The sequence below is a fragment of the Propithecus coquereli genome, unplaced genomic scaffold (assembly GCF_000956105.1).
Source record: "Propithecus coquereli isolate 6110/MARCELLA unplaced genomic scaffold, Pcoq_1.0 Scaffold572, whole genome shotgun sequence".
In the NCBI taxonomy this organism is placed as follows: domain Eukaryota; kingdom Metazoa; phylum Chordata; class Mammalia; order Primates; family Indriidae; genus Propithecus; species Propithecus coquereli.
The window spans coordinates 596,343-621,306 of NW_012151641.1; the positions used below are offsets into that span (position 1 = coordinate 596,343).

General features: G+C 55.4%; 1 protein-coding gene across 1 annotated transcript in view; it reads left to right on the forward strand.

Annotated features, from left to right (window-relative positions):
• TCERG1L (transcription elongation regulator 1-like) overlaps positions 1–24,964 on the forward strand; it is a 155,531-nt gene that overhangs the window by 93,972 nt on the left and 36,595 nt on the right. Inside the window, exons 7-9 of the mRNA XM_012658111.1 lie at positions 8,417–8,511; positions 11,784–11,872; positions 19,129–19,283. Of these exons, the coding sequence (XP_012513565.1) occupies positions 8,417–8,511; positions 11,784–11,872; positions 19,129–19,283 (339 nt within the window). The remainder of the gene's footprint in view (positions 1–8,416; positions 8,512–11,783; positions 11,873–19,128; positions 19,284–24,964) is intronic.

The following is a 24,964-nucleotide window of genomic DNA, read 5'->3' on the forward strand; positions in this document are numbered from 1 at the left end:
CAGATTTTAGTGTTTCTATATTTCTAACTCAGACCAAGAAACCCCATGCTTCTGCCTTTCCGTGTGGCCTTGCCTCTTACAGTGACCAGGAGTGGAAACAGCCAACTCACAGGTGTGGCCCGTGCCCAGGTGGCCGCATGGGGCCCCCACCCAGCCTACTCTGCCTTTGCTGGCTGTGAGCGGGGCCCGGCTCACCTCCTGGCACAGGCCCCGCAGTGTGCAGAGGGGACAGGTGTGTCCACAGAAGGCCTGGGGGCCCCAGGAGCGTGACAGTGACTTGGTGCCAGAGTCTCCCTTGCTGTCTAGGGAAGCAGCTGCCAGGAAGGGTTGACGCCGCTGGGAGATGGCACCGGGTGATACAGCGCAGAGCGCATCCCTGAGGGAGGCAAACAGCACTAATGAGCACATATGAGTTACTAAACTTGAGTCCGATGAAGTAGTGAGCATGGCTCTATCGGAATTGCTTTGTTTTCTCATTAAACAATTAATACGTGGCTCTTTGGAGTGTACAGTGGAGTCCCGTCTGTTGATTCTGTTATTAATATTTAACTGGGTAGAAGAGAGAGTTGTCAAGTGTGGGAAATACACGTCCAACCCCAGAGCAGTTCCAATGGGGCAGGGGCCTCAGGAGTGGGTCCCGAGGGTCCAGGAGCTCCCGGGGGCACGGCAGCCATGGCACTACGGTGAGTGCTTTCCAGGGCCCCAAGGTATGACCAGGTGTATCGCAGGTGTGGGGTGAAGTCTCCACACCCCGTTTCCAAATTAAGGCCTGTGCTCTGCCCAGGCTCTGTGGACAGACAGACGGACACATGCCCAAGAGCTGTGTCCTGTCCTGTGTGGTCGGGTGTCTCGCCTTCGAGGGCAGCCCTGGGAGCACAGCCACCGTCTGCTGGATCCTTGAGCTGTTTAGTGACCACTCGGGGCCGTGAGGTGCTCATTATCCTGTGTCCCATCTCAGCTAGAGGACAAGGGCCGTTCACACACCAGCCTGTGTCGTCCTTCTCCAAAGCCACCTCAAGGGCCTCCCGTTAGCCGCTTTGTGTCCTCTCTTAGCCCAGGAAAATTCCCACTAATCTCCCAGGATGTCATTTGTGCCACTGTCGTGTTCACGCACGATTCTGTTCAAAGTAAAATGGTAACCTCGCCATGCCAAGGCTCCAGGCTGTGGCCAGTGTGACCCGTGGAGGGAGCTTGGCAGTGGAGTTAGTCCTCGGGGGCCTGTGGACAGGGCCCGTGGACAGGGCATGCGGACGACGCTGCGTGGCCACGTTGGGGAAGCAGCTTCCTGTGGGGAGGGACAGCTGTGCTGTGGTTGCCACTCCCATCCCCTCAGCCTTCGGACGCTCCCTGTGCAGCTTCAGTGATGCCTGAATCTCTAGCCTGACGTCCCTGCTCCTCAGAAGCCTGCCTTACCCAGAGAAGCAGAGCGCCTTGGGTTCTGGAACATTCTGGTGGAAATGGTCCATCATCTCCCCGGGATGTCGGATCCTCCCTAAATCAAACATACATCAGAGGGATCCGGAAACTTCAGCTGGGGATTGAGGGGGGAGTAGCGTTGCAGGGGCGTGTCCCTGCTGTAGGACGGAGTCCCTTGAGGGGGGCAGAGTCTCCTTCTAGGGTGGAGTTGCCTCTTAGCGCCATGACCCCTTCTTGTGGAAGAAACCAAGCTCTTGTCCTCTCCTCTGAGTGCTTTACAGCCCTTTGTTCCTGCAAAAAGAACTCCAGGATTTTAAAAGTGGGTAGAAAATTAATTCTCTCTGCAGCTTGTCAACTCTGAAATCACTACCTATGAAAAATTTAGGAGGACTCAGAAATGATTTGCTGTTTATATGAAAATCATCTTCATTTATAGTGGAGTTCGAGGAGGTGCTCTGGGATCTGGGCTGCCAGCTGGTGCTGGGGGGACGGAGGGCAGGAGCTGCGGTGCCTGGCTGAGGGGGCCTCCCCCACAGGGGCAGCGGGCGGCATCTGCGCCCACCGGCCGCCCGAGCGGGGAGGGGAGTGTCTCCACTGAGACCTCACCTGAGGCCTTGTCCTTCTTCCTTCCCCATGAGAGCCCTCCGGAGTGGGGCCTGCTGTTTGCACTGGGGCTGTGCATCTCCGTCGGACCCAGTGATGGTGCATCAGATGCCACTGTCCCCAGCGCTATGTTCAGGCCGTGGCAGTTGTGCCCCCAGGGTCTGGTTATTTGACCTGTGGCCTCACATTCCCAGTTGTGTTAGCAGCTCTGTTGGTAATAAGCCTCGAGAAGAGCTGAGACCCCACCTGCATGTCCCCCAAGGAGAGGAGGAGGTGGGGAGAACTCTGGCTGCACAGGGCCACTGTGACCACTGGCTCCTCCTGTAGTGGGGGAAAGCCCAGCCTGGAGGAGGCTTCCCCAGGAACGTGTCCCTCCACCTCCTCCCTCCCAATCTGCTTCTGGCAGAACTGGAGGACAGCTGCTCAGTCCCCCGTCCTACAAACTCCGCACCAGCAGGGTTTTGCCTTCATGATGCCACCCCGAGGATGCGGTGGGGAGTCTGCGCTGTGCCCAGGGTGTCTCTGGGGACAGCGTGCAGAGAGAGGGACTGGGGGGCTCCTCCAGCCTGTCCCTCCCCGCTCCACCCCTTCTCCCAGCTGCCACCGACTCACGGCCCAGCACCCTCCCAATCCAGCACCCTGCAGGCCCTGGGGTGCTCTCAGTTTTGTTTGGTTTGAATCCCTGAAATCTGCATCTCTCCTGCTTCCATCCTGCTCTGGCGCCAGCGCTCGGGCAGCGTCAGGACTGGACTCGCGCACTCGCCCACGGACAGAGGTTTCCTATGATGTTCCAGCTCTTACTGGGGCAGCGGACTCTGAAAATCAATGCGTCCACCAAGCCTCATTAGAACCACACACAAAAGGCCCTGAGTGTGCCATTTTTATTATCTTAAGCATAAATTGCATTTTCCCCTTATTTTATTATCAGATTTTCAAAGGAGCTCAGTATTGCTTGAATTGACAAATAATTTCAGCCCTCCCTGCTGGTGTACTTTGTAACCTGGAAAACGACTTACCTTTTCTACTTTTCTCGCATGTAAAATGAGATCGTTGTGTCTGCTTTGAGCAGCTTGGAAATTGTTTTAGTGCGGTGCTTCCGGGACGACAGTGCGCAGGACTAAAATGTCATTGGTTCTTCTCCCGGAGACAGTTCTGCAGGTGGGTGAGACGTTAGCTCTTGGAGGTAAAAAGGTCTGTGTGTGGAAACGGGGTCACTAGGTTGTGGCAAACACAGAAACCGGGGCCCAGGGGCTCCCGGATCGTCCCGCACTGTTAATGCGTCTGGCCCAGGCCCAGCGTTCTCCCCAGGACGGAGGCCGCTGGGCAGACAGGCGTTTCCAAGCATTTCCCATGTACTTGTCATCGTCACTCCCAGGACGTTGCAGGCCGAGGTGCGCAGAGGGTCTGGTGGTGTGGATTCTCCTCGTAACAGCCTTCCCGTAACAGCCAGAGGCCTACAGCAACTGGGGGACTCGCGCCATCCCGCTGTTCCCTCCGACCTCATGGGCACCTGAGGAAGCCACTGTCAGGATCATCTGTGGATCAGGGTCCCCGGTCTAGGAGAGTCTCTGCCTAATTCCAAAATCAGAGGAGGCCGGTTCCAACAGACGTACATCGGTGGTCACTATGGCTTTCGGAATAGAAAAATGCGTTCTCTCTTCTAACCTGTTCCTCTTCCTAGAGGCTCATTCATTTCCCCGAGTGAGCCCCTCCCCGATGGGAAGCGGAGGTAGAATGCTCGGAGAGCCCTGCGCAGTTGCGATTGCGTCTTCTGTTTGTTTCTTTGAGATTTACTCCAAATAGTTCTAGAGGTCTTGTTGACTTTTAGAATCCCAGAATTGGAAAAGGCTCAAGGCATTAGTTGCTTTTTTTTTTTTTTTGGAGATGGAATCTTGCTGTGGCTAGAGCAGTGGTGTGATCACAGCTCACTGCAACCTCAAACTCCTGGGCTCAAGTGATCCTCCCGCCTCAGCCTCCCGAGTAGCTGGGACTACGGTTTTTTTTATGGATGAGAAAGCTGAGGTCACAGGAAGTCAGTGGTTTTTGAAATAAAATTAGCCTGAGTTTCAGAATCACCCTCTGAATTAGGAGAGGCTGATATATTTCTAATAGCTTTTTGAGAAGTTAGACAATTTTGACTTGTCTGCAGTAGTTCTTTATTTTAATACTTTTTAAGAAGCAAATTTTTGAGTGTTAAAAAAAAAATCCCCGAGTTCTTTATTCCGTGTAGGCAGCATTTGCTGATGTTGGGGTGAGAGAACCGAGACCGCCCATCCGACTGGCCTTGCACTCTTACACGCTGTCTTCCATCTGTGACCTGACGCCAGATGACACCAGATGACGCCAGGTACCTCTGAGTCTTCACATTCTGGGGACTCTAAGAGAACAGGTGGCTCCGATCTGGACTAATAACCAAGAAGGAAAATGCTAGAAAGCTGTTGCAGACACTGACCTCCCATTAGGACACAGGCAAAGCCACCTCACCCTTTTTTTCAGGGAGACAAGGTGATCGGTTGCTGAGTGCCAACAGTCTCCAAAGCCAGGTCTTGCCCGAGAATGGAGCATGGCTTGGAATTCCACACGTTTTTCAAGGAGATAAGTTATCGCCACTGCTCCTCGAGGGGCTCTGCTGTGTCTTCCTCTCGTGGACACCCTCGCCAATTCCTGCAGCACCTGGAGGAACGAACTGTCTAATTGCTCACACCCCTTTCTTCCCCACAGACATCAAGGGCTGCGTCGGATTCCATGTGAACAGTAAATAAGTACTTGTCAGTGGACTGACGCGGCCATATTCAGTATTTTCCTCCTTCCAGACTTCCCCGTGACCTTCCCAGTTCTCTTTGTCTCTCGGCGCTGCCCGGAGGAAAATACACCGGCCGCTGGGGAACTCTTCGCATCACAGGCCGGGCTCGATCGATAGACCACTGGCCCGGGAAGATATTGCCCGGGCGCCTCTCTCGGAGGGCGGGCGTACATCGTGTCCTCCCCAAAGTGCCTGGGCGCCCATAGTCGTACAACTTGTTGATTTTCCTCCATAAACTAGTTCTCTTCGCCACCCAAGGGAGCATTTCGCAGCGACGCCATCAGAGTTTGTGGAGAGGCCCAAAGCAAAGATTACTTAAGCATGTCAGAGAGGCCCGCAGAAGTGGCCCGCGGAGAGCCGTAGAGCGAGCGTTTGCACGGTGCAGTGGCCGAGCCGCAGACCCAATTACGCGCCCGAGCCCCAGGTGTTCACGCTCCTGCCTCCAAGGCAGCTGCAAAATCGATGGCCGTTAGAAAGTGCTGGTTGTTCAGAAAACTATTCGGGGCATGGCGCACGCATCTGTCACCGGTATTGCGGAATGTGTGTCTGCGATGAGGGCTTTAAAATGATCATCAGAAATATCTTCTCTGAGAAGCACTCAGGAGGAACAATGTAAATCCGTTTATCTCCAAAGCCAGATTTTTAAGATCTGATTTTTACAAAGATCAACTGTTCTCAATGCAGGCGGTGTCTTAACATGTTTTCTCAAAGTAACGGGGGTAGGTGCCGCCGTGCTACTCCCGTTTGAGAAGGGCGGTACAGGCTCACGGCTGCCAATTTTCCTAACACGTCACTTGGGGATGCATGCTTCTCTCCAAGCTCTTAGGAGACGCTGACACGCATCTCTGCTAACGCGATGGCCGTGTGTCTTGTGGGAGGCCACCAGGCTGCAGACACGGGGTACGTGGGGCAGAGCCAAAGCACACCGCCTGTCCCCTTGCACAGCCCATCAGACATGCTCCATGGGGCTCCCTCTCTGCTGCGCTTTGGATAAAATTTAAACCAAACGACTTCTGGCTCATTCTTAGGTCGTAAAAAGCCACCCGTTGATATCCTGTCACAAAACAGGTCTGAGTTCACTAATGAAATACCCCACTTCATATGACGCCTGACTTCACTCCTCCTTTAACCTGAGCCTGCTTTGGGCTGGGTCTCTTTAGGGGGCTGAGGGCAGGAAGGCTCAGCTTGTCTGTCCTCCCCCCCCTCCCCGTCCCCTCCTCTGCTGCCTGCGGGATTGCAGGGTGGGGGCAGAGGGACGGGCCCAGGCCCTGCCCAGCTGGCTCTCAGTCCCAGCTGGGTGGGGGAGGGGGCAGAAACAGGGCTGAGTGTAGGAGATCCTGTCACACCTGACAAGGAACGGGCCATGGGGAGGGACTCCTGCAGAGCTTTGAGCTCCGGGTGGCCCCCTGAGTGGCGGGAAGATATTTCCTCTGCCCTCGAATTTATTTCCTGATTCGGGTGTGGTTACCCAGTTCAATGAGAGTGGATCTGTCCTCCCCCAGAGTGGGTCTGGAAATGGGCCTGCGTGTGGCCCCACGAGGCTGAGGTATCTCTTGGTGGTGGCCGTGGCTGCCCGGGGCCCTGTGGTCGCTCGGGAAGGCAGAGCGCCCGGCAGAGGCTCCGCCCGACACACGTAGAGATGGCGCTGGCACGCGGGGCCGGGCAAGGTCAGGGGTTCACACGTAGCTTGTTTGCCAACAGTCTGAGCTCCGGACCGGCCATCTGGTCCCCGGGAGAGCCTGCGGCCAGGACACTCTTCAGAGTGGTGGCAGTGGGCAAGGCCTTGATGCGGTCACAATGCCCCCTGGTCATTTGTCCATCCGCTCACCAGATGAAGGGGGAGCCGGGATGGACCCGGGTGCCTCTGTGTGCTCCAGACACCGCGCCTCTGGGGATGGGGTCATGGTGTCCAGGCCGGGCTGCCCCGGGGTCTCTGCTCCGTGTCTGAAGCATGGCTGTCGGCCGAGCACTGCCTGAGTGCGGGGCCTCCTGCCCAGGGCTCTGGAGAGGGACACCGCGGACCACCCGGCTCTGCAGCCACAGCCAGGAAGGTGATGGCCGGGCCCCACGCGGGGACCGAGCCCACGTGGCACCTCCCACAAACCTCTTTCCCGGGATGGGTGCCGAGGGAGCCCGAGTCCGCAGTGGGTTGAAGGAGGCAGCAAGAGGGTGATGTGCTGGGGGCTCCCAGCCTTGTCGCTCCCGGCCCTGCCCCCACCCACAGCTGCAGCCACGTGGAGGAGGGAGGCCGTGGACACTCTTCCTGTGTGTCCGTGTGTGCGCGGTGTGCATGGGGGGCACACATGTGTGGAGTGACTCTCGGCGGTTCCCCTTCCTCCCTCCTGCCAGGAGGGAGCACAGCCAAGACCTTTCTCATTGCTGGGTGGTCGGGAGCTCCAGCCGGGCAATTTCTGTCTCCCGAAGGCTCCTGCTCTGCAAACCCCCGAGACTCCTGCAGGCTTTTCCTCTCAGAACTTATCTATTTTTAGGTTGCTGCATGGTTAGATGGTTTAGGTTTTTCTTTTCATTTTTAGTATGAAACAGTGGTCAATCTCTGTTACCTTTCACTAAAACTATTTGCAAAATTTCAAAGGTTATTTAGACATTTGGGGAAAAGATGAAACCTTAACCTTTGTTCTAATTCTCAGAATCCCATATTTTTTCCCTTTTCTGCTTTCCCTCCCCCAAAAAACCACTTGTCAAAGTGCTGTGTAGTTTGGCCTCTGGACAAAAGCCTGTGCCCTCTTTGGTGACCAGCAAGCTGTGGCACCTGGAGGCCTGGCCAGCCTGGAGTCCTTCCCGATGCCGGCAGGCCTGGGCCAAGGCGGCCCCTCATGCCACTCGCTGTCAAAGCCTCGGCAAGGCTGGCTCTGCTGTCACACGTCAGCCCCTTGTTGTTGTCGGAGGGCCTGGGCCCTATCCACCCATGACCCACGTGGCCTAGTCCACAAAGCATGGACGGTGGCATTTTAGATGGTACCGGAAAGGCATAGATGGAGTCTAGGGAGCATTGACATCACTGGAGGGAGGTCCCATCTGCCCGGAGCCCTGGGCCCCCAGGAATGTGTGAGAGCAGCCCTGGGAGCCCACACAACGCGGCACAGCACGCCACCCTGAGCCCACCAGGACTGTGAGTCACCGGCAGTGTCCCGGCCATTTGCTGGGAGAGGTCCCATGGCCTCCCCCTGAGGATGTCACAGGTGGACAACAGCCAAAGTGGGGGCTTCTCCTCTGGTCACCATCCTCAGCGTCTTTCCCCAAGAGGCTGTGTGAGTCCGGGGGCACCAGTGAGCACCTTTGCACACAGGCCGGGAGGGCACGGCTGGAGGCTGGGCCTGGAAGTCCGGGGTCGGGCGGGGACTGAGTCAGGGAGGGGCCCAGGCTTCTGATTCCACCCGCAGCTGCCCTCCTTTGGGAATGAGAGCTTTGTCACTAGACTTCCATCCAGAGGACGTGACAATGCCACCTTCCTGCAGAATGCACGATGGTTGCCAATCAATCTGAGTTTTCAAGGCTGCTTTTTGGCTTTGATTGCTTAGCTTTCCAAACTGCCCTGACAATGGAATGTTAATGACAATTGCTTTGGTCCAACAGATAAAAGTAAGGAGCTCTGCCGCCGCGCGCCCTGCCCCCCCGCCCTGGTGCTGCACACGGAGAGGAAGAGCCGGCCTGGAGACAAGGAGGACAAGGTCAGTCTGCGGACAGCGTGTGTCTGAAAGATGCAAACCCCAGGTTTGGAGGTCAGGACAGGACCCCCTCCCGCTGTCTCCTGCACGGTCTGTGTGCGCGGCCACTGGTGCTGGTGAAGCCCCGGGGGCCCGGCAAGGCCTCGCATAGCACCGAACAGCCCAGCCCAGTTCTGCCAGATCCGAGGCCAGAGCCTGCGGGGAGTGAATCTGGCTCCTCACGTACCTTGTCTGTTTCCAGAGGGGAGAGAGGACACACAGGCGGCCGGGCCGCAGGCAGACAGACGCCGCTTAGGCGGGGTAAAGAGAACCCAACACACGCTTGTTTTTTTCCAAAACCTTCTAATTTTAGGCCTTTCTCTTTGCCTGCTTGCCAAATGGCATCTTAAAGACGGATCAGGACATTGTGTTTGATGCATTTAATGTGTTGAATGGCACCGTCCTTCCTCCGCATAACCCGAGGGAGTCATCTTCATCGCAACGTCTGAAAACCTTGAACCACACTGAATCTGCTCCCAGCTGTCAAATGCGGCAGAGGGTGTGGTCAGACTCACTGGTTCTCACTCTACCTGGATCAGGTGTCTTCAGCCTCATGGCCCCTGGGGGTTTCCCAGCCCCCGGCTTTCTGAGCCGGGCCCTCCAGAGCAGTTGCAGGACACGGTTGCCATGTGGCCAACTTCCTTTCCCATCCCAGTGCCCGCCACAAACCGTGGAAATCGATCACAAATGTAAGTGCAAAGTAAATTTTTGCCGCCTGATGTATGATTTTTCCATAGGAGATCAACATCCAAGGCGGAATTACATATTAATTACACAGGTAGCCTTTCTAGCGCCTTAAATAAATACTTTCTTTATCGCTGGGCTCTGCGAGTCTAATTCACCTTTACTGCTTGAGCAGGGAACAGGAGTTTTATACCACGATTAGCCATTTTTATCACCAACCGGAAATCATAACCTGCACGCACCTCATGGAGACGACCTCGGTAATTAGCGCAGAGAATCCCGACGCTGCCAGATTTAAGCGTTAGTCCCCCTCGCGAGTTACACCTACTGTATTTGCTGGAATAATTAGCTGAGGAATCTACTGCCCGGAGACTTCTTGTTGAGTTTCTATTGTTCAATTAACTTCATAATGAAAATCCCTCTAATTTCTCTAATTGGGTTGGTGATATAAACTCTGGTCTTCATGGATATATTTTTTGAGGCAAGTGTTTCTGGTACTCCCTGTTACGCTAATTATTTGTCCCGACTTTATTGTCTCACAGGAGACAAAGACATTTCCTGTTACCAGAAAATACTTTTTTCCTTAGATTTACAGACTTAAGGATAACAACATGAGTTACAGATCATTCTTTAAAGGGAATTATCTGTCCAGATGAGTGGAGTGCCAGGGGCAGGAGGGGACGCCTGCAGCAGACAGCCTGTCCTCTGGTCGTTGCTGGTGTGTTTAAGGTGCCTCCCGAGACCACCCTCACGCCAGAGGCCGAGCAGGAGCTTTCCTGGCTGAATGTTTTCTCTTGCGACTTCTCGTGCTTCCTGCCTGGCGGGGGCTCCAGGCGTGGCCACGTGCTCTTGCCAGCACGGTTGGTCGGCAAGAGACAGCTTCGCTATCATCGCTGGTTTGCCAAAGGACCGGGATGGGCACGTTTACTTCTTTGGGATTTATTTCACTTTGGCTCCTGCGGATACTTGAGGTTCTTTTCACTTTTTGTTTGAATTCTATGCTGCTCTGCTTAGCATAAAACTCAGCACTTTCCTCACTATGGTGTTTGGAAGGTGGCTGAGACAGCGAAAATGAGCGCAGGTCCCAGCAGAGCCCTCGGGGCCCAGGGACGGGTGTGGGGGGCTGTGGCGCAGTCCCCACCCCCATGTGTGGCTAAGCGCACCGGGGTGCACCCAGTAGGGCTTTGGAACGTCAACTTCCTTTAGTTTTGGTCGGTCAAATGGCTAACCATCTTTTCACCTACGCTGTCGCATACAGTACTGACATTCGCGACAGTAAAAGCAGAGATTCCAAAATTTTAGGATGACATTCAATTTTTTTAATGAGTCTAGAGTTTTAATTGCACCTGACATTCTCAGCCCAGGAGCAGGTTTTTGCTTTGAATGATGCACTGCTGTCTTTTCATCTCACCTGATTTTCCAAGACAGAGAGAACATAATCTTGATCGTAGCATTTTAAGTTTGAGATAAAAACCATGGAAACAGCTGGGAGAAGAAAAAAGAAAGACGTTTCCGACCACTAACGTTTACTGTACTTGCTGGGAGTTCATTTCTTTCTCACAGTTCTCCAAAATTTTTATGAATACTTTTTTATTTCTTTTAAAATTCCTCAGTGTGATTTTGCAGTTCCGCTGGTAGGAACGCGGGTGCGTTTGCCCACTGCCGAACAGAGATCCGGAGTCGGCCGTGCGTCGGTGCGGCTGCATGAGCTCACCTGGGCCTTGGGTCTCTGGGTCTGTCGGAGCTGTGATTGGCCGTATTTCCTACCCTCAAACTGCTTCTGCTTCTCTCCAAATTCCACTCTACAGTGAACACTGGTCAAGTGCCTCAACCACAGATTTTTTTTTTTCTTTTTAATTTTAGGTAATGAATCTTTATTTTATTCCAGGCGATGTCATGTTCAAACATTCTTTGTTTTCTGAGACGGAGGCAGAGCGATGCTTCTCACACCTGGCTGAGCATCACGGTCACCTGACAAAGCAAACCCGCCCCCGGAGCCCCTGCCCCCAGCTGGCTGCTCTAGAAAGGTGGCACCCGCTGGGAGCAACCAGACACTGTGGGGCAGGGTCGTTATTTAAGAATCTGGGCTTGTCACTTCCTCCTGCCCTGGCAGGCCCTGGATGTGCCAGCTCCGCTTCAAGGCTCCCTGACACTAAATGTGGTTTTCTCGTGGCACGGTAACTGCTGCTGCTGGGTCGGCTCATTTCCCGAGACAGATCCAGCAGGATTTTCTGCCCCCAAAACTTCAGGTCTCAGGTGCCCCCTCTCGGCTGCCTCTGTCTCTGTCCCTAGAAAAGCAGGCGGCGTAGACAGCTTAGGACAAGGAGGGGTGCCTTTGTCCAAGTTATTAGACAGCCTGTTGTGCCCTAATTCCACATTCTCAGCATAACGCCCAGCCTGGTGGCTTTGCTGTACCCAGAGGGTCGTTATCTGGGGGCTACCGCGGGCAGGTCTGTCTGCCGGAGGCTTTTGTTGCTGTCACTTGGTTGCCTGTAATTGAAGAGGAGTGTTTAAAATTAAAGATGGCTCTCTCCTTCTCTTGCTGCTGAAAGGAGCCCCCGTCAATGCTCGGGAGAGGAGAGGACGGCGCGGCCAGAGGCAGCAGGCCCGTGGCCTCCACCCCCGTGCCCGGATCGCCCTGGTAAGACGCGGCAAAGCCCGAGAGCAAGGGGAAATGGCAATGTCTTGTCCCAGCATTCTCCAGGTGTCACCAAAGAGAAAATGCATGCTCCTTAGGTCTATTGTGTTTTAAAAAATGAATTTGCAACTCATGGCAGGTGTAATTCTACACTGTTGTCGCATTCTGCAGAGAAAAAGATAGCATTCGAGTGATAAGTTACCCAGCACTGATATATCTGTGAGAACGCGTTAGATGGCCGCACTGCTGTGTCGCCTCAGTGACAGGCAGCGTCTGAGAAAGCGTTTTCCCCTCCGGCCTAAGAAGAGCCATAACTGAATGTTAATTAAAGACGCGCCCGGCCCCTTGGTCCTGCGAGGGTTCCGATCCGAGTATGCCACGCTCCACACACCCTCCACGAGGGAGCCACAGTCTTTGGTTTTTAAAAACGCCCTTTCATAATGGAGTCATTTGGAAGCAGAATAGAAAGGTTATTATAGTAAAAATTAGTTTTAAAACCTGCGGATTAGAGCGTAGCATACAACTGGGAGGAACAGCTAATTTAAAGAACAGAAATAGCAACCGCTTGCGTGAGTTTAATGTGCCTGACATTAAAGGTGGGGAGAAGCCGTCTGCTAACGACCCCGGGCCCTGCGCAGCCTGCACGGAGTCAGAGCCTCCCCGGCTGGGCTGTTGTGCCCGAGCTGTCCCCATCCCCTGTCCGTTATGAAAAACTCTGCCCTGACCTGGAGGGAGGGGATGGCCGGACAGGGGTGCACGTTCGGTGGGGCACCTCTGCACGCTGGGGGACCTCGGGGGTGAGGCCTCCCGTGGGAGGGGATGTCGTGCTGTTTGCGACAACCAGTTCTCCGGCTCCCGGTGTCCTGCAAGTCAATTCAATCCCGACCCTACCGAATCAGGTCAGACCCCGCAGGCTGAGGGTTGGGGCCACCAGGCTGCCCCCACTGTAGACACTAGCTTCAGGCGGGGTCCCCAGGCTGCCTGCAGTTCTGCCCAGCTGTCTACACATTCGGGTTCCCGTGACCTCCCCTTGTCGTGATAATTTGCTAGAACAACTCACAGAACTCAGGAAAGCACCTTGCTCATTTGCAGCTTTGTTAAAGAGACTACAGCTCAGGAATAGGCAGGCGGAAGATGGATTGAGCAAGGGACGGGTGGGGGGTGGACATGGCCCACTGCACACGGGCCCTGGGGCGCAGTGGTCTGCTGCTCCTGGGCCACACCCCTGTGTGGCGCACAACTGTGCTGTGTCATGCCCTGTGTCACGGCGGCGAGTATGTGTGTATCAAACACAGAAAAGGTGCACACAGATATGGCATTATGATCTTATGGGACCACCGTCTTATATGCGGTCTGTGGGTGACCAAATGAAACGTACACGGCACGTGCCTGTGTGTTTTATCATAGCAGAGACTGTTTCAGAGCTTCTGTCACCAAATGCTCGGATGTGGTACTAGGACAGGCACATGGCACAGATGACATCTGGGGGGTTTGGGATAATTCAGAAGACAGTGTGCACCTGTCACACTGCGCCCAGGACGCTGCCCTTGTGGGTCGTGAGTACACAGAAGACATGACTTGAACACAGAGCCTCTCCCTGTGAAAGCTGCAGTTGTTCTTCTTCCGTGACGCTGAGTTACAACACGAAGTGCTGAACCACACCTGGCTGTTGCTTGGCCCTCTCGGGGCCGTCTGCCTGTAGACTACGAAGCCGCGCGGGCTCTGGCCCTGCGGTGCTGCTCTGTTGGTCATCACGTGGTTGTGACATGAGACATGCCGTTCCTGCGCAGCGCGTGCTGGGTGCGGGAGGAGAATGGGGATGCTTGGCCCACACGGGCCGGAGGACCCTGACCCAGGACGAGGACCGTGAGCAGGTCCTGATGGTTTCTGAGGGCAGACCCCCGATGACAGAAAGCAGCAGGGTGCGGAGTGGGCGTCGAGGAGGATGGTGGGAGCAGGGCCATGGCATAGAGGAGGGGATGGTGAGGGGTTGGGCCTGGGAGCACAGGGGAAGAGCAGCCGAGGCCCCCAGGACCTACAGACTTCCGGGTCTTCGCGCCGAGTGACGCCAGTACAGTGGTGTGCTGGCTCCTGGCCGTATTATCTCCAGCTGGAAAATTACCCTACAGAGTGGTCAGTTTGTAGAAATTGGTTTAAAAACGATGGGCGCGGAGGGTGGTGTTTCTCTTGTTCCCTGAGAGCTCAGGGAATCCGTGTGGAACGCCAGGGTGGACAGCGGTGTCCTTAGTTACTCCTAACTATGTACGGTCCCCTCTGCCACTCTCATTGCTGAGACGTGGCCGGGTGTGCAGTCCCCTGACGGTATCCACGTGACGCTAAGCACTGGAGAGCGCGGAATCGGTGCCCCGACGGTGAACGAGGATGAAGAGAGTCGTCCAGGCGCTCTCCTCCGACTGCCCGTGCTGGGTTAGCCGTCGGAAACGGTTTCAGAGTCCGGAATAACTTCCGTAGCCAACTCCGCCGCTCAGAAACCCATCGGGTTTCCTGCTGTCGGGTCGTTCCAAGGATACCGTAATCTGAGGTCTCATGTTCTGGGATGAAGCCGGTAGAACTTTTCTAGATGGAAGGAGAGTTTCTGCAGGTGTGATGCATGCGGACAGGGTGTGACAAGAAAGACAGTTAGAAATTACGGCTATTAAGAGAGACGCCGGCTCAGTCACGCCAGCAGACGTCAGTGTCTCCTGTGCACCGTTCGTTGCTCCTGAAACTTGGAGACGGCCCATCGCTCTTCCTTGAATACGTAGCACTGAAGAGAAACCAAATGTCAGTCCGTCCCCTTTGCATAATCGAGTCCTTTATTATGTCAGAGAAGGGACAGGGGAGGAGTTCCTTGTCAGGGAGGGGACGCGGAGGCTGCCTTAAATGTCAGCCTTAGCTGGCAGGTGCGGGAGGAGGCCTGGGGAAGCTGCCGTTTGGATCCACGCGACGAGGCCGGGGTGAGCTCCCGGGAAGCCTCTCGCTCCCCGGCCGCAGGTGGGCGATGCTCTGACAGCCGACAGGCCTCCCGAAGGTGTTGCGTCTGCTCTCTGCAAGGCTGGACGGACAGTCGCCCGGGGCTCCAGGCTGGCCCCTCACTGGCCGCTGACCGCCGGCTGGTGTTTTGATGCTGCTCATTGTTTAGCAACGAGAAAATAAGTTTGTGTGAGGTAATTAAAGACTGATGGATAAAATCTTTCAAGAGTCATGCAAAGAAGTGGGAAGTGACGGCTTGAGGAGCACAGACGTGTGAGCCCAGGCCTGGCCGGGCCCTTGTCGGCAGCCAGGAGGGAGCACTCGCAGCCCAGCCGGCCACCGCCTCGCTTGCGGTCCCCCTGCGGACCTTCCCTTGCGTCTCTCACCCCCGAGGAAGAAGGCGGGAGTCACCCTTCTCCTTCGGGAACGTGAAATAAAAAGTGCCGAGCTGTTGTTTTCAGGAGGCCAAGGCCAGGTGCCCTCAGGTCCAGGACGCCAGCCCTGCAGCCTCCACCCGGCTCCTCCAGGACCTTCGGTCTAGGACGTCATGCTGTTGCCCTGTCCCTAGCACAGCCGACTTCTGCAGGAACGGTGGCACTGCCCACGTCCTGGAGCTGAGAGACGTTAAGTAGTGGCACAGCAGGCCCCAGGCCCAGCGCGGGCCTCGCAGCCGTGGCAGCACGTGTCTGGGCGTGTGTTTCACGCCCATCTGGAGCACAGACAGAACGCCTGTGGAGCCGTGTGCTGCCCACGGTGAACGCTGGAGGTGCGGCAGCTGTGGCAGAGACATCGAATTGGAGAACATGCTTAGGAGAAAGGGGGAGGGAGCATCCTGCTCTCCCTCCTTGATCTCCGTGTGGCCAAGCTCACAGCCCCTCACCTGACAGCCACTGCGTCCTGCCCAGGTCAGGCCCTTCCTCCTGGGAGACAAAGCCCCAGGGAAAGGAGGGAGAACGAGGACAGGGTGAGCACATAGCAGAGGGCGCTGGGCACTGCTGTCCGTTCTGAGAGGTCTCAGCCCTGGCGGGCGGGGCGAGCAGACAGGACACTCCCGGGACAGGGGCTGCTCAGGGCACCTTGTGTGTCTGGGGGCGGGTCGGGCTCGGGTTCCCTCTCCCAGTGAGCTGAGGGGAGCAGGAATGTCGCCCACACCTCGGAGCTCACACCGCGGGGTTTGCCGTGTGAAGGGCGATGGGATGGCGAGACTCCTTTTGCACGAGGAAGCGACAGCCCCAGTTTTCACTGCATCAAATCCGGATCTTCACATCTCAGGGCTGCTGAGTGTGGACCTGCTGCTCCAGACCTAGAAGCTCTGACGCTCTAATCACGTCCTCTGGGATGTGGGGCAGTTACAGAGGAGAGGGCGTGTGGCAGCTGTCCAGCAACGACACGGCGTGATTAAGGAAGGGGAACATATACGCAGCACCCAGGGTGGGCGTAGACGGCACATGAAATTAATCCTGCGTGTTACAGCCGGCTCCACGCAGTTGGACCAGCCGTAGCGAGTGGACGGGCAGATTTCTCCTGGGAGCCGCGTTTATTTACCTGCCGCCAGCTCTCGGTCCAGCTGCGCAGGCCTCCCCGGGGTGCGGGCACGGGGCTCTTTGCGGCTGGACATGGATGTGCAGCGAGGCGATTGCGCGCTCTGCCCGCCCCCGGGTAATAATCCCGTTAAGTCCTAATGCTCTCCACTCCTCCCTGTTTCTAGGAGTTCGCTGGTGGCAACTTAGGGAGTCGGCAACTGTTTCCCGCACTTGGGGACGCGTGTGGCACTGGCTGTCCCTGCACCGGGACGTGCTGGGGCGTCTCTGAACCCCGGCACCGGGGAGTCAGAGTCAGCGCGTCTCCTGCAGCACTGGGTTTACGACAAAGACTGGTGGGTCTGGGGAGAATTTGTCCAAATAAATACGGAGCCTCAAATGTAAAGCCTCTTTCTGAGGTTACAGCAGAGCTTGGAGGCCGGCGAGGGAAATAGCCCAGGAACTCACAGAGAACATGAACTGGGTTCGTCGAGTGAAGAACCAGCTGGACCTTCCACCAGGAGGACTCAGCACGTGTTTTCTAGTGACGCAGCACGTCCGAGTCCCCTGGGGGAGGTGCCCACACCGGGCACAGGTGCCCCCGACAGACGCAGAGCCACCTCCCCTCGAGTTGCTCCGGTCTTCGGGGAATGCTGGGTTTCCTGTGGAAACCAGGACGCCTGGAGTTCAGCTGGGCCTGAGGGCTCCTGCTGGAGTCAGCCTGGCCCGGCTGCCCTGCCCTTTTCTCCTGCCACGAGAGGACGTCACCTGCCCAGCTCCTGGGGCACCCTGTCCACCGGCCGTGGATGAGCTGCACATGCCCGGTGCTGTTTCAGATAAGCAGGGCTTGAGCTGGGTGCTTGGCAGTGAGCACTGGGCTTCATTGCCTCCATCCCACAATGGTGGGGCTGCCGCACCGTGGGCCGGGTCTTGTTTCGAAAATCCCAGAGTGCAGGTGTTTTAAGAAGAGGGAGGTTTGGGGGCTGCGTTTCTCCCGATATCAACACCACACGCCACCTACTCTGTTTGGAGCCGTCTTGGGAATACTGGGTCCTTCCTCCCACATGGGATTTGTCTTGAGTGGGGCTCCCAGAAGCAGGGCCTGCTGCGCTGGCCGAGTCTGGCCAGCCCTGAGGTGCGGCCCTGAGCCCGGACAGCCAGAGCTCTTGATGGGGGTGAGCGCCCAGCCTGGTATGATCGGTCTGCAGGGGTTGGCGGGCACCAACAGTGGCCGTGACTAGGGTCCTGGCACCAGATCAGAAAACAAAGAGGAAAGAAGAACAGAAGCTGGAACTGAGGTGGGAGGGACCTGTCCCCCAGCCTTCACCACTGAGGACACTGGGGCACACAGCGGCGAATCCCTTCCTAGGATCATGCAGAGACCGCAGTGAGGCCTGCCCTGGAAGGCAGCCCGGGCCCCCAGCTGAGTGACCCTCCCTGCGGGGACTCCTGGGAGGGCACAGGTCCCTCAGCCCTGGGGGAGGCTGTGTGGGCTGCGGTGCCTGGACCTCCCGCCAGGTCCACCTGCCATTCCTGGGACCCTGTGTCTGGCCGGGGAACGGGCTGGCGGAGAGGGGCCTGGAGTGACTGGCCCGGCTCTGAGCCCCTGCAGACACCGCGTGAGGCTGGCGGGGGCAGGGGTGTGCGTGGACTCTGGGGACCCAGGCGCTGCCCGACGTGCCCCCCGTGGCTGGGGACCCTCCCTCGGAGGGAGATCAATAGCAGAGGCGCACGTGGCTGCATTAGTAGGCTGCTCCCGCCTGTTCCCTGGGCATCTGAGAAGTCCCAGCACAGTGACGGAGCTGGCAGCACCCTCCGAGGTCACGGTGGGAAGTGGAGGCCCAGGGAGGGGAGGGGTCCTGCCCAGGGGAACTTTCTAGGAGGTCCGGACCAGGAATGGGCCGGTGCCGCCTGGGGCTGGTTCTCGCAACATCCTGAGACCAGTCAGGGCGTAAAGCCCAGGTCCGAGGCCCGCCTGGCCAGCCTCTCCGAGCCGTGTTTGCTGGGACACGCTGGGACACACTGGGGCCAGAGCCCACGTTCCTGGGTGTCTCCCCCACTGCAGACTCACTGCACACGCCCCTAGGAAGGGAATTCCCTTCTCCCTGTCTTCCTTTTTTTCCCGTTCCTCATTTTTTTCTTTTTACTCTTTTCTGATAACCTTCTACAGATAAACGGTTTTGAAATTGCAAATTATTCCTTTCGGGAATTGTAAATTTCCATCTATGGAAGTGCAAACCTTAATTCTTTGCTCTCCTAGAAATGAGCAGCCCGCCAGGGCCGCCCTGCTGGCAGCAGTCGGTCAACTCTCCCGCGGTTGGAGAGCAGTGAGCCGCGGCCTGTGCCCCTCCACAGCCGGCAGCGCAGAGCTCCAGCAGGGGGCTTGGGGGAGCCCCTCTCCACAGTGCTCTGCCCCTGGGTCCCGGAGCACTCGGGACCCGATGGGAATTTCATGGAAGCAGAGACAGCTCCACTGCTGGAAGAGCTCTGAGCTCGTGTGACCTTGTTAAGCGGGCCTGTTGGTGCCCTTAATGGCTGACGGGCAGTTGCGAGGGTGTCTGCTGCTAATCAAATGAGATAAACGTGAGAAGATCTGCAAAGCAAGTTAAAAGCAGGCTTCGTCTTTATCGTTCGCACTGTGCATAAGTAAGCTTTGCAAACGTGTGGATTTCGGGCCCGAAGGGCTTTAGCGTTAGGGCTCCTGCTAATGACTTTCTAGCGAAATGTCTCCGCGAGCCACTGAGATGAGTTTTTCAACGCAAACAGGTGTGTGGTCTGGACGGGAGACGACCGGGTTTTCTTCTTCAACCCAACCATGCAGCTGTCTGTCTGGGAGAAGCCCACGGACCTGAGGAACCGTGGGGACCTCAACAGGATCATCGAGGACCCTCCCCACAAGCGCAAGCTGGAGGCCGCAGCAGGTAACTGGGAACGGGGTTGTTCGCACCCACTTGGCAGAGTTTAAGCTACGTATTCCCGTGAACACAAAACGAAAGCGTGTTTCTCTTGGTTATGTGGAAAATTGATCATTAAGGAGTCATGTGCACAACTACAGAATGTAGTAATTAAGTTTTTAAGGCACTTTCTGCGGCAACCTCGATTTCCCCGAGTGGTGAGGTCTGTCTGTCCCTCTGCCCCCGTCTGGTGATCAATGCAGAGGGGGCCGTTCACGCACCACCCCTGGAAGGTCCTGCCAGCGTCACCATTATCCAGCTTCTTACTGTTGCTCCAAACGTCTTACCGGCTCCGCTTGGGGACTGGCCGTGCACAATGGGAGTGTGTTTCCTTCTGCCTCACACCCTCACTGGCGACCTCTGGGCTGAATCGATATGTTGTTGTGTTTGGCCGGATGCCTCCATTCAATAAAGCCCTGTGCTCGGGGAGAGGAAAGGATCCTTCTCGGCGGTGGCGGAATGGGGCTCTTGGCAGAGGCAGTTTTTTCTGATGATGCTCTTGTAAATCTGGCTTCACCAGGAGCCAAAGAACTTCTAGCATCTTCAGAAGGATCCTTTCCGATTAGACCTGATGCATATTTTATTAGCTGTCGAGCTGGGAAAGCCCCAGTCCCTGAGCACGGGATGTCAGGTAGCGTGGGCTCTGCTGGGGGCATCCGGGAGCGGGAGCCCCCCTCACCTGGGACGCAGAGACACGCATCTTCGGGGCCAGGCAGGCGGACGTGGGATCTTGAGCCCTTGAACAAGTTCTTTGTTTCATTTTTGTGGGGTATTTTATTGGGTCTGTAATATTTTCGATTCCACATCATGTAGGGCTAACGCTAGATGATACCAGCCTACACTTCTTGTCAAATCCAGAGTCATTTGACCGGAACGTTAGAAGACAGTATTATAAAAGTTTTCTGAACGTTTTTGACAGCGCTAAGAGACATGGAAATGGTCGTTCTTGCAAAGCCGGTACGAGTCCTTTAAGACTGAGACAGTTTAGTATGTCTATTTCACTTAAGGTAATGACAGCATTCTCCAGAGAGCTTTAGTCATCTGATGTTGGGAGAGAAAGAAATGTTCTAGGTCCATGTTTAACTGACTCTGTACAAATGTTGCTGTTCAGGGACAGTGAGGATTGGATTTGGTGATTTTGTTTCCTCCTCTGAGCAGGCAACATTTGTTATTAAAGGGATATTTTGCATTCTGAAAGAACGCTGAAGAAATCATTATAGGAAACAGTCTCCCAAGGTTCTTACTCATGGACAAGAGCGTCCTGCACAATCTAGGAAGATTGTGGGATCTCCAAACCCCCGGAGAAACGTTACGGCGCAGTTCGCCCTGGCGGTGGTTTTATCTGCCTGGTGAAAGGCAAATACCGCAGGCGGACTCCTCGCTGCCCTCCTTCGCTCCTGTTCTCGCAGGTAATTGGGGGCTGTTTCATATTTTCCCCCCAAAAAATTGATAGGAATGAGAAACAAATGAACTTATTAAAAGTCAATGCATAGTTGTTCTCTCATTTCTGTTGTTTAGGCCAAATCAGGCCAGGTCTGGAGAGACACGGAGAGGTGTACGCAGAACACCCCACTGGGTGCCTGGCTGACTCCAGGCTTGTGAGGACGGTGGGTGCGGGACAGGGACCCGAACTACCTGGGGCAAGGATGATGCTCCTCTCACTCTACTGACAGGAGTCTCATCTCACACTTTGGCAAGGCAAAGTGTTGGGCCTTCACCCTGACAAACACAACCAGAAATATCTGATCCGCTCAGGGTCGCCACGTCGTGGCGTTTTCTCTTATGTCCCTTTATTACGGGGGGTTGAGCCACGCAGGTAGACTGTGATTACCAAATTCCATGTAGTTACAAAACAGCTTTTCACCGCACCTCCTTCCTCTTACAAAGAGAGGGAGAGATTGTCTGAAACCAGTTTTGGTTTTTTTTTTTAACTTGAATCTTAAGAGGATGCAGAAGACCTCGATTCTCAGCTTCCAGTCGCCAGGGTAGAATGGATATTTAAGAACGTAACTTCTCATTTCCCAAGATCCACCCGAGAGCTTTGCGGCAAAACATCAGGACAGGAAGAGTTTCTGGAGGATTAGCTAATGATAAGGGCGGAGTTGGTGACCTGCAGCCATCGCAGGCAAAGTGGCACTTTCCCTGGCTGTCCCTCACTGCCACTCGTCCAGCGGTTTAACCCTAACGAGTACGACGAGCTCTAGGGAGGTTGCTCTGGGTGGAGCATTTGTGTTTTTCACATTTTGCTCAACCCAGAATCATTGTAGATTTGAATATACCGATACCTATTTCCAGTCTGAAATGGAACAGCTGAGCCCCTGAGTTGACACCCGTTGTCTTTTAAGGGCTGAGCGAAATAAAAGCATTTTGTGAGATGGCCGCCACACGCAACTGCTGTTGGGCCACAGCGCGTGCGGGAGGCGTGAGGGCTGCCAGCCATCGGGGGGGTCGGTGACTTCCTCGCTCCGGGCCCTTCCTCCGCCTTCACACCCCGCCCGGCTCTGGCCTCTGCCTCCCGTTGCCACGGATGAGGGTCTCCGGTTCCGTGGATGACGCGGGACTACCTCCCACCCCAAGGGGAGTGTTTGGCAGCCTCAGCGCCCCGGCACGTGCGGCCTGATGGACTCACAGCGTCGAGTCAGGCTGTGGACACCGCTGGGGACACCATTCTGTGCCCCAGGCCCACTTTACGGAAGAGAGAATTAACACAAGGAATTTAATTACATACCTATGTGGAGCGGGGGGCTGGGATTTGCACCTCAGGGTCTGACTCCCGCTGAGGGGGCAGTCTAGCCAGGACCCAACCACATGTGGGAGACAGCGGACCAGGCAGCTTTGTGCGTGAGGCTCGCTGGTCCCCAGCCTGGAGATGATGCAGACTGCACTGGCTTCGATTGCTCTGAAAACATTGTAACCGTTCATATTCAAGACAAATGTAAATGAGTAATAGCATTCATTTCACCAAGTGGGATATAGAATTGTCCTTGTGGGTAAACACAGCTGCGAGCAGTGAATGGGTCAATTTCCCAGGCATTCTCACCAAGACGGTAAACACTGGATGCCCAAATCTCAGCGGGTCCGGCTGGCCAGGGGCACCCAGCAAGGTCTGGGACCACTCAGTGCAAATGCCGGACCTCCCCAGGGTGGGGGTGCTCTCCAGGGTGGGGAGGGCTCCCAGTCAGGCCGTCCTCCCCCTGCACCCCCATCTCCTGAGCTGGGGCCCTGCCCGCTCTGACGGGGCCCTGCCCTGCACCTGGTGCAGGTGTGCGCCGCTGTCTGCCTCTAGGCCCCGCCCCTCGCCCCCGGGCTTCCCGCCATGGAAGAGTCTGACCCAGCCCTTGCGAGATGCTCGCTGGGGCCTTTGCCCGAGCAGCAGGCCCCAACCCGGCCCCCTTTGTGCCCAGCAAAGCCACTGTCTCGGGACAGCACATGCTCTGCTGCATAGGAGCCAGGTATTAGCGCTGCCCAGGTGGGGGTCACCTGCCGCTGAGGCAGAGCTGGGGTTCCCACCGACTCGGGGGTGAGAGCACTGTTGTCTGGGTGCAGGGGAAGCCAGCGTCTGCCTTGCCAGTCCTGGCCCCCGAGCTGGGATGTGCGCTGCACCCTATGGGGCTCGCCCGAATGCAGATGCGCCTCGCTCACCGAAATCCGACTCCTGGATTCTTCTGCATGTCTCAGCCAGGGATGGCGCCTGCCCTTTCTAAGACGAACGACATTATTAGGTACAATCCCCTCCACGCACAGAAGGGAAGACATTTGACTCACGGAGACTGAGGACTTTCACCAGCTGATCCAGCCTCACCCCCAGGCTCACTCAGTGGCTTCATATATATTAATACAAATATGTATGTGTGTGTGTGTGCATGTGTGTGTATGCGTGTGTGCATGTGTGTATGCATGTGTATGCATGTGTGTATGCGTGTGTGTGCATGTGTGTATGCATGTGTGCATGTGTGTATGTGTATATGTGTGTATGTGTGTATGTGTATATGTGTGTATGTGTGTGTATGTGTATGCATGTGTGTATGCGCGGATGTGTGTATGCATGTGTGTATGCGTGTGCACATGCGTGTGCGTGCATGTGTGTATGCGTGTATGTATGTGTATGTGTGTGTATGCATGTGCGTGCATGTGTGTGTATGTGTGTATGTATGTGTGTATGCGTGTATGCGTGCGTGTATGTGTGTGTATGCATGTGTGTGTATGTGTGTGTGTGTGTGTGTGTGTATGTACATATATAAAAACATCTAAGAAACTGCAGTGCTGCTGCACCTTCTGTTCCGCACGTTGCTCGTGCTGCACCCCGGCTGTGTTTCCATCTTCGCATGGTCAGAGTCTCTGTCTCCCTGCTCCCCTCTTCTTCTTCCTTCCTCCCCTGCTCTCCCTCTGCCCTCTCCTGTCTGGGTACACAGTGGCTTCGTCAGCCCCTGGCCTTCGGTGGACTTGCGGGTCATGTGCCTGTCTGTCCTGACACACATAATGCTGGTAAGAACATCTCCGTACAGATATGTGTATTTACCTGAGAAGTGCTTTTACAAGTGTATCTATTGTGTAATTTCGTATTATTGGAATTGCCAGGTCAAAAGGTACACGTGTTTTAAATTTGTGACAAATATTCTGAATTTCCCCCCAAAGAATCTGTCTGGAGGCTGGCGCTCCCACTTTCAGACGCCACCCTCATACGCACCACAGCTCGTCAGAGGTCATCAGAAGTTAGCTGGTAACGCCACTCCTGTTTCAGTTGACATTTCTTTGACTTTGAGTGGAAGGGAACAGTCTCCACAGGTTTGTTGCCGTTCATTGTGTCCTGTGTCCTCGTCTCTCCCACTGAGCTGTACGGACTCTCGTCAATCAAGGGTATCAGTGCTTAGCTGTGACATCATTCCAACATTTTTCTTTGCTTTTCTAAAAATTTCTCTTTGCCATCACACAAGTTGTTCTTTTTTTTTTTTCCTTATTGTGGTAAAGTACACACACCATGAGGTTTAGCATTTTAACCATTTGCAAGTGTGCGATTCAGTGGCAGTAAGGATATTCACGATGTCGTGTGCCTGTCATGGCTATCTATTCACAAAACTTCTCATCACTCTGAACAGAAACAATTGAGCAATAACTTCCTGCTCCTCCCCCGGCCCCAGCCACCTCCTGGCCACGTCCCGGCTCTGTGGACTTGTCCACTCCGTGCGCCTCACATACGGAATCAAAACGGTCCGTGTGTTTTTGTGTATGGCCCGTTTCACATAGCGTAACGCACGCCTTCAAGGCTAATTCGTGTTGTGGCGGGTGTCAGGACTCCATTCCTTTCCGTGGCCGGATGATACTCTATTGCATGGTGGCCACATGTCCTTTGTCCGTCCCTGTGTTGACAGAGACTTGAGTTGTTGTCACTTTTTGGCTACTGTGAATAATACACTATATGATATGTGCATACAAAGGTGCGAACGAGGCCTGTTTTCAATTCTTTCTGACATGTTCTTAGGAGTAGCATTGCTGGCTCCCGCGGTGAGTCTTGCCTTTGGAAGACGGGCCAGACTTCTCTGACAGCGTCCATACCAGCAGGTGCAGGCTCACGGTCCTCACGTCTGGTGGACACTTGTGTGCCGGTTCCGTCTGTTGTTGCTGTTTGCACAGCCGTCATGGTGGGCGTG